General features: G+C 39.1%; 1 protein-coding gene across 1 annotated transcript in view; it reads left to right on the top strand.

Moving 5' to 3' along the window:
- The window catches only part of LOC111869932 (cuticle protein-like), an 8451-nt gene extending 937 nt beyond the window's left edge, over nucleotides 1-7514 (top strand). The window contains exon 2 of the mRNA XM_023861826.2: nucleotides 6104-7514. Coding sequence (XP_023717594.1) covers nucleotides 6104-6787 — 684 coding nt within the window. The 3' untranslated portion in view covers nucleotides 6788-7514. The remainder of the gene's footprint in view (nucleotides 1-6103) is intronic.
- Nucleotides 7515-10199: the final 2685 nt, after the last annotated feature.

Here is a 10199-nt window from a genome sequence, read left to right as displayed (position 1 = left end):
GGCCCAAGCGGTTAGTCGCTGGCTTCCCACCTCGGCGGCCCGGGTTCGATCCCGGGTCTAGTCAAGTGGGATTTGTGGTAGACAAAGTGGCGCTGGGGCAGATTTTCTTCGAGTACTTCGGTTTCCACTGCCAATCTTCATTCTACCAATTGCTCCACAATCACCCTCACCTATCATCTGGGGCTGGTACAATAAGCCAGAAGTGGCCGCAGTACAAGGGACTTAGTCCCACCCCACTAGCAATAAAAAATAATAGTTTAATAAATTATTTTAAACAACACATATCCAATACGTCCTCATGGTGTGATGCTTAATTATTTTTTTTCCTTGGAATTACAGCCCCATTAGGCGTAGGCCTGCCTCCATGAACTTATGTGTTCACTTCGGTTTTTCTAGATCTTACACATTCGGTAGGACTCCTTGGGCGGGTGATCAGCTCGTCGCAAGGCATCTACCTGTATGCAAACTTAGGCGTAGGCCTGCCTCCATGAACTTATGTGTTCACTTCGGTTTTTCTAGATCTTACACATTCGGTAGGACTCCTTGGGCGGGTGATCAGCTCGTCGCAAAGCATCTACCTGTATGTAAACACAGAAAAACGCACACACACAAACTAAACATCCATGCCCCGAGTGGGTTTCGAACCCACGATCCAGGTTTCCAAGCGAGCGAAGACAGTACATGCCTTAGACCGCTCGGCTACCGTGACCTGCGCTTAATTAATTAAGTATAGGAATGATTTTAGCTTTAAGTGTCAATTATGAAAATCAATTGATTTGGCCTAAATTGTGGGCAACTACAGAATCGATATATCGCTGTTAACTATAACGATTCCAGAAGAAGTATAAATTAACTGAGTTACCAAATATATATACGGTATATATATATAATGACACTAACTAACTAGATGAAGCAGAAGCCAAATATGCAATAAGCTAGACAAGAAACTCCCAGCCTTTTATGAAACTCAAAGTTACATTAGACTGATTGATTTATACCCTGAGCCAGAACTTGAGCCACTTTCTCACAATCCATTGCCTTCAGGTACACTCCAATAGTATTGCCTAATTCACGCCTATATAACCTAAGTAGGCTACTACATTTCGGTTCTTTGACTAACATTTTATATGAATCCCTAACCCCCTCCTAATCCCTTCAATTAATCACCCAAATATTATATGCTGAAAAGTACAAACTATGGTACTCATAATCACATAGTTTTTTAGCCTCCTGTTAGTTTCTTTCTCTTAGACGTATAATTTAAATCCAATTACCAGCCTGAAGTTAAGATTTTAAAAGGATATCTCTCATTAAAGCCGACAAATTCGATAGAGTCCAATAGGTGATTCGGTGTAGTGACTAGTTTTCGGGCTGGATGATTGAGGTGTGGGGGTTCAGTTCCCAGCAGGTACATAAATTTTGCAATTCTTCACAGCGTCCAGCCTCCTGTATGAGGGACGCCGTGGGTCCGTTCTCTGGGATTTGGGCTGTTGCTGCGTGAATCTGACCACTGACCTCTGTCTGGAGTAGAGGTGGAGCTGTAACTTCACTCCCCGTTAAGTCTTCCTGGCATGGTGCTTAATTAAGCTGAAGCGGGTTTATTCCGGAACAGTCCACCGTGCCACTGTCCTTCAGTCCGTGCCAAACTTCTGTTGTTTGTATAAAGCCTTCGGTTCCTATGCCATCCGATGCAATAAGAAGTGTTTCCCTGATAATACACGGTTTGTCGGGTTACTGTTCATCCCTTCCGATAGCAGTATGGACACAAGAAAGAAGGTTCTTTGTTGTGAGCTCTTGTGATGTTGCTATTCACTTATCGAATACCGCGGTTTCATTACCATTAAGAGAAAAGCAAGGCAGTATCCTGCCGTATCGACTCAATTATTCATACCGAAGAGAAGCGGCTCAGAATTATCTGCTTGCTATAATATAAATATGAAGAAGTCGTCTTTCTTACCGACGGGCTTTGTGCACTCGGGTAATGCTTGCTACCATTCAGTCCAGAATATTTTGACTTCTCGTTTGCTATTCAAAAACATAAAAATTAGAATGTAAAAAAAAATTAATTTTCCCTATAGTTCTATATGGGTGTGAAACTTAGTTTCTGACATTAAGAGAGGAACATAGACTGAGGTGTTTGAGAACAGTGTGTTGAGGAGAATATTTGGACTGAAGAGAGATGAAGTGACAGGAGGTTGGAGAAAACTGCATAATGGGGAGCTTCATAACTTGTACTCTTCTCCAAGTATAATTAAAATGGTCAAGTCAAGGAGGATGAGATTGACATCGCATGTAGCACGACTGGAGGAAAAGAGGAATATATGTAGGATATTGGTGGGAGAGTCGAAAGAAAAGAGACGACTGGGAAGACAAATACATAAGTGGGTGGACAATATTAAAATGGATCTTAGAGAGATAGGATGGGATGATATGGATTAGATTGATCTGGCTCAGGGTAGGTACCATTGGAGGGCTCTTGTGAACACTGTAATGAACCTTCGAATTGCATAAAATGCTGGGAAGTTCTTGAATAGCTGCACAAATGGCGACTTCTCAAAAAGGGCTCAGCTCCATGAGTGACTGTGCACCCTGCAGATGTCTGTAGAACATAAAATAAGACAATATGAACTTCGGTGGACATGTTATACTGCACAGTGTGTTCAGAAGTACAATGCCGATTTTAAATCTATGTGTTGTGTCACAAAGGAGACAAAAATACTTTTCAGTACTGGGATCTGCAACGTGTTATGCACTCCACTGGGAAAATTAAACCGTTTGTTTCAGTTCATTACTTCAGAAATAGTTCACAGCCGTCAAGGAAGAACAGTAGACACCATATAAACATACACAAATCAATACGAGTGTTGTATAACACAATTCGTGAAGAGGAATATAAGAACCACTAATGTCAACATTTTCTTTTTCTGTCAGTTTCATCTGTGGGTTATTTCTCTTTTATTAATACACGGAAGCAAAACATCTGTGAGACTTCGTAATTTTAATATTACACAAAATTCCGCTACGTCTTGGTGCAGATAAAAAAATCTCCAAAATTGTCCACGGACACAAAAGTGCTATCAGAAGTTTTTCATATAAAGTAATATTTCTTGTAATAACTAATATCTCATGACTTTGTTATTCTGTATATGCCTGACTGAACCTGTTATAATTGTCTTTCTATATGACATAGTGATTCACTTCTTACCCATGTATACTGGATGCTGACTATGTACTTCGTTTAGTAGGGGGTGGAGTCCAGCTGTGTCCACTCGGCACGGCGGTCACTGATTGGTGATTATGATGATGGAGAATTTGGCGGAATGAAGATTGGTAGGGAAACCGAAGTACTCGGAGAAAACCCGCCCCACCACCACTTTGTCCACCACAAATCCCACTTTACTAGACCTGGGTTCGAACCCGGGTCGCCGCGGTGGCAAGCCAGCAACTAACCGCTTGAGCTATGGCGCGGACTTGTCTATGTACTTTCTAGGATGTGTGATTTAAAACATCTATACAGAAGAATCAATAATAAAAATCGAACTACTGACCTATTTCTAACTTTCTGTGAGCAACATCAGCCACTAAAAATGTGACTGATTTACAGGCTAGTCACATTTCTTGTTGAGAGAGGTTCCCATCTGCAGACCTGTCCCAGAAATGAACGTCCTTTATATCCGGCAACTTATACGATCCGACTAATTAGTCTTCGTTGTGGAACTTGATATTCCGCCTCAGGCGGCAAATCCATTAAATAGGCATAAATGTTATACAGATAAATTCTAGATTGTTGAATAGTATATGAGATTCAGTGGTCTTATTACGCTTCGTTAAAATGTATCGCTGTCTTTTATAAATTCTTCTCGAGTTTACCAGGTCGAGTTTGACAAGATAAGAGAAAGTTTCTGTTAGTTCTGAATGGTCGTCCTGTTGAGGAAAGAGGTTTATAGCTTCACACTAATATTAATGGAAACTCAAAATATTACGAGAAATCGTACATCGATCCTGTGTCAGACGAGAGATGTTGAGTTTGAGATGCATGAATTTGAAAGTATAGAAGAAACGAAGGATTAACATTTCAAAGTAATACGGTAGAACAATGATATTTCAAAGAACGCTGTTCAGAAGAAAACAGGAAGACGTAGTGAAAATGAAAAGCAGAAGATTATTATGAATTCAGCTGTTGTAATGCAGCTGGTGCGATGTCCGCATCAACTGGACAGAGTTAAGCTTTCTCTCTTCTCTATCTTATTTCTGATCTTCTGTTTGCTTTGATTTCACCTAAGCTTCAGAAGCTTGGCACGTGGGTTGTGTGGTCATATATGAAAACTTATAAAACCGTAAGTCACCTCACACTTTCTACATAACCTCAATTGTAATTACAAGTCAACGAATTGTACTTTCCAAAATACGATATAACCCGTTGCTTGGAGTTATTGCTATTGTAATCATGCATAGAAATTATTTGAACGCGTTTGCGTAATGTAATCTTCTCTTCTGTAGGCCTATCCGATGGATGAGGGGAGGAGTGAAGAAGATAATATAACGATTTGACTAACGCAGTGATTTTCTTGAAATGAACGTTTATATTAAGTGTTGTCCAGTGGCGTAGAATCTTCAAAAATAAAAACAGTGTTATCCACGTGATTGAGCACAACTTCATGTTTAGAATTGTTGGTTCAAATTTAAAACTATCCCTGTAACAGGCCATGGAGGCCCATAGGATTGTGAGATATTGAGGCTCCCACATTATCTAGACAATCGGATCAGAGATGTCAGTAAGGCTGTCAGCCTTACGGGCCGGACGTCTTTACCCCCAGGAAATTTCCTGGTACTCATTTCTGTTAGAGTCTAAGTCGACCCCAGAGTCATACTGCAGCTGGAAGGATTATGTCAACTGAAAAATCCAGTGGCCTCATTGGGATTCGACCCCGCGACCTTCCGGCTTGTAGAATAGTGCCTCAATCAATTACACTACCACGTGCCGCGATATTTTGTTAATATTTTCTCTTTGTGAATGATAGATACGCCACGTAAATGTCGGACTCATGTTTTTTAGAGTTAGGATTTCAATTAGTACAATAGGAAATACAGCCTGTACGTCTAAAATAATATCACTTACAAGCACGTGATCATACATTTTATTTACTAGCAGGGTCAAAATATATGATTAACTGCTCGTTTAACAAGTGGGGCGGATGGAATGAAAATTAAATACAGGTAACCAGACTTCTGTTCGTATTGAATGAATGAATGTATAAGTAGTGGGCCTTCTCGGCATTCGAAGCGCAGGGTTGCTGAGGGGATAATCAAAATGGGAAGCACAATACATCACTACAGGTCGTGGTGCAAGGACCGAGAAGGCCCACCTCTTATACATTCATTCATTCTTCTGTTCACACATCCTGGTCGACATCTGTCCGACAAGAAGACAGCCTGCGGATGTTTGTACTGCACAAAGTACTGGGGCTACATATTGGGATGAATATTTGCCACTGGCACATAGTGTCAAATTTTGACTATATAGTGACTGTATTATAAGAGACATTTATTGGCATGTTCCCACAAGTTTGTTTGAGTGTCAATATTAAAAAGAAATCTGCTTTTTTTAAAAGTCCAATACGACAAATGCTACTCAGAATTTTATTTCATAAAAGTAGGTAAGCGTGTATTTTTTCTAACGCCACGAAACAGTACATTTCTTGGGATACAAATGAGGAAACCTCCCGACTTTTACTACCCCGAAGGCTCGGTCTATTCTCTCTCGCATGTTCTTCTCTTAAGACCCATTTCAATTTGATCTCATCTACGTCTAGGTCTTTCACGTGAGTCTTTACTTCAGGCTTTCCTAGTATAATTTTGTACGAATTTCTCATGTTAGTTACAATTCCTGTCTATTACCCTCGATCCGAATACCCCAACCAAAAATTTGGTGAAGAATAGAAAATTAAGACGCTCATTCTTACCTGCGTTTCTCCAGTCTCCTCTTTTTATGTTCCAAATATTTTTCCTCTGAAAATTTATTTCTGATTAAATTAAAAATTGTGCTTATTTGCCAGAGAATGCTTACATCTGCTATAAGTTTATTCATTTCATTTGTTCGCAGGCTTATCCCAGATATCATTTCAATTACGGCGTGAAGGATTATCACACAGGTGACCTCAAGAGCCAGTGGGAACAAAGAGATGGCGATAAGGTGAAAGGGTCCTACAGCGTCCTTGAACCGGACGGTTCGGTTCGCACGGTCGATTATACAGCCGATGATCTTAACGGCTTCAATGCGGTTGTCAAGAGAACTGGCCCATCACGACATCCTGTGTCGAAACAGGTTTTTTCCAGTCAACACGTGGTAGAACCCTTCCATTCAGTACCAGGCCAACTTTCACCGACAATTTCAATTCCTAAAGACGTGTTACCAACAAAATCACCAAGTTACATTCCCCAGGTTTCAGATTACTCCGCAGCACTTCAAATTCTCCGTACAGGAAAACAACACTATTCTCCAGATACTGGCGCACTAAGTGTATATAACATACCTGGTGGGCTAAACTTATACGATTCGCCAACATACAGTGCCCAGACTTTACAGGCAGATGACTCAGAACCGGCTGCCAATCCTGGTCCAGTTCTGTTCCCTCAGACACCGGAAGAGCCACAGAATGAAAGTTCGGATCAAAAACAGAAGACGCTCTCATTCGGCAGCGTTCAGAGTCACGAAGGGACACAAAATCTCGCGAAGATATATCGTGATTTTCTCAGAACGCGGCCTGGGAGAAATGGCCGTGTTTAAGAAGTGGAGGGCAGTGGGTTGTCCACTTGGTATTATTATTTGTACAGCGCGGCTTGACTTCAAGTAATTGATACAATCAAACACGAAGCGTATTATGTGATATATTAATACAAAGGAAATTAATGATTATAATACTTGATGCGCTGATCATAAAACCTTAACACTGAAACAGGACAGGGTCTATTCGGCAGCGCAACAGCACACAGATACAAAATGAGCTCTCATAAAAGTGTTCTTCTCTTCTTGTCTGAGGAAATTACAAACAAACTAGGCTCGTTAGTAAGTATTATGTTGTATGTCATTTGTTTGTGTCACCATTTGAGTTTAAATTTGCATCCTAAAGCATTGTTGAAGCAATATTTATGATCCACACACTTGGAAATATTCTATTCGGTGGTTATTTCTAGAAAATATCATCTACAGCTAGAAATATGTCTACCTGTTACCTCAGAAACACGTGATCGCAGAATGAAGCAGTGTTGCCACAAGAATTGAAGTATGTAACATAGAAAATTCACTCGGACATAAGGAGTCTCACAGAAAACTAACGAGACTGACTAAGGGGGTTACTTTATGGTCGATGACGAATATTACCTCCCATATGTACATATCTAAACTCTACGCAAAAGTAAACTTGTCTTGACAAGTCTAGTGAGTTCAGGGCTGTTGTACTCTAGTGTCCAGAGAGCTCATCACGATAAATATGGTAAATATTTTTAACAGGATCAATATGAAATATTTGTAATGTTATATTTTAGCGTCCTGTTGCACTGATTTATATTCATGATTTATTCTGACCGTCTTACAGTGCATACATTTATTCACCTTACTCTTCTCTCTTGCACTACATGTTTCAGCACAAAAGTGCCATCTTCAGGTGCTTTTTTGTGCTGAAACATATAGTGCAAGAGAGAAGAGTAAGGTGAATAAATGTATGCACTGTAAGACGGTCAGAATAAATCATGGACATGAAATATTTGTTCGGATTTGAAAAAAAAAACAACAGAAATCTTTAAAAGTATTAAAAAAAATAAGGTGAAGAGGTTTTATTCTTATCAGGGGCACAGCTAAAAGTTTCTCCGACCAAAGGAACGAAACTGATTTTGGTAGCTGATCTGGACGTTCAACAATATCAGATTCGGAATAAAAAGTCGATAAATGAGAATAATGTTGCAGAATGACAGGCGTCTTGCCGTCAGAACAATTGCAGAAAACTGAATATAAATAGAGTGTAAGATTGATTTTGACAGCCATAACTGTTCCCAGATCAGTGGATCCTTCTCCACGATAGAGCACTCTCACACACATCAATTCCAGTTAGCAAATTTTTGGCGAAATAAACGATCGTATTTCTAGAACACGCATCTTACTCACATTATATTGCTCCGAGTGAATTCTTGCTCTCTTCTGCCTTGAAGAATCTTCTCAAGGAATCACGTTAGGGGAACATGTAAGAGATTCAGAAGGTTACGACAACCATTCTAAAGAACGTACACGGGAATGAATTCCGGAAATACTACGACAGTTTAAATCAGAGCTGGAGTTCGTGTACACCTGCATGAGGAAACCCATTTGCAGGAGACCACTGCAACTCAGTAAGATCTGATACAGTGCTGCCTGTGAGTGCATCCTCGTTACTTAGTTGTCGGAACTCGTATTTGGTTTCCTACGGCACAACACAAATTAACACTTGCACTTAATCTTCAGTCTTAAAGCTTTTGTTATTTTATAACTGAGCCATAATATTGTTAAGTTGTTTTTAGTATAACTTACATTAGAATTGTCGCAAAGTGCAGAAATCACATAAGTAAACCTCGAATAATTAACCGAAGGTTAGAGAAATTATTTAATTAACTTCATAACATTATGTTAGATATTCTAGTTACATTGGATATTCACAATATTTCGGGAACTGACTCCACTCCTGCGTTCGAGTGTCGTTGTCACAATATGCCTACTGACAGACCCACCTCATCTGACTGTGCGACCAAACATGGAACATTTTGAATGTTACATCGGTATGTTAACCACTGGCGAAAACAGAATATAATGTATGAAATATAGAAAAGAACTAATTATAGAATGGTTGTTAGTACAACGACGTCTAGTCCCCTTAAGCGGGGAGTAGAGATAGATCTTAAAACTTCGTGTAAATATACCATATCACAGGGGTGAGCAAAACATGAAAAAGTAGTTCGGGAGCAAGACAGACCTAGGCAAAAGATACACAATACACAAAAAATAACTAAGCAATTAAGCACATTTCACTACTGAAAGTTGAATAATAATAAAAGTGAAACTGTCCATTGAAGATACAAACTGATATATACTCGTACAAACTTAACAGTACACCGGTGCTTTGACTTAGACATTGGATAGAGACAAATCTGATGTAACATTTGAGAGGCTTGTCACACTGGTGGTCGTACTGAACCCGCAAATCTGTTCAGCAAGAGAATTATTGTACACAAAACGCATCTTTGTACTGGCATGTCGATTTTGATGAAAAATTCATACTTTTTTAATCTACACTTTGAATTAAGTATGAAGAATGATATCATATTCGTGCATAGACGCTAATTCCCAGTGATGAGGCAGGATTTTTGATAAACACACACTTTGCCTGAGTATAAAACGGGCACATTACCTGCAGGAACAGAGCTGAAATAAAATAAGAGAGAAAATTAATTTTATTGGGAATTTAAACCTCAGTACTAATTTTTGTTCTAAATGAAATACATGTTTTTAAGAAAATCATTATAAACCGCTAAAAATAGTGATACATGTACCTTGAACTATTTCATTCACCAAAGACGGGCAGGTTTTTTATGTATAACCGGAGTGCAATATTTTTATTAGTTGTAGTTTCATTATATTTTACAATAAAGCAAAATTATATATGAAATTTTAAATGTGTCATACTTTAACCTGTGCCACACCCGAATTTCCACATGATCACTTCTTATCTTATTAGGTCCTACTTCAGTCTCCAGTACCTTACCATTTTGTGAGATTGTGGTGGATGAAGCGCAACTGCATCAAACAATTCGTTGCTTAGGTTTGCTAGCCGTTGCATAGCAATGGACGCGTTATGATTCAAAATATTCCGACCTTTTGCGGCATCCCACATTATTATTATTATTGATTCACAAATCTAATACAATGGATACAGTTGCTATACATATTCTAGGTATAAATTTGAAAGTGTATTACATAAACACAAAACAATGATTACTGAAATTCAAAAACAGGAATATGCAACTCTCCTTCACAACGCAATCGAAATTTGAAAGAAAGCGAAAAGTTAAATGTTTCTCAATGTTTAAAGTATTATTACGTAAATATAATATTACGACAGATAAATTCTCCCTGCGTAACAACTTGACGAAACAAAACGTCACCACGCTCTAGT

This window comes from Cryptotermes secundus, unplaced genomic scaffold (genome assembly GCF_002891405.2).
Source record: "Cryptotermes secundus unplaced genomic scaffold, Csec_1.0 scaffold1064, whole genome shotgun sequence".
Taxonomy (NCBI): Eukaryota; Metazoa; Arthropoda; class Insecta; order Blattodea; family Kalotermitidae; genus Cryptotermes; species Cryptotermes secundus.
The sequence above is the reverse complement of the archived record's forward strand: the minus strand, read 5'-3'. Positions and strand labels throughout refer to the sequence as shown.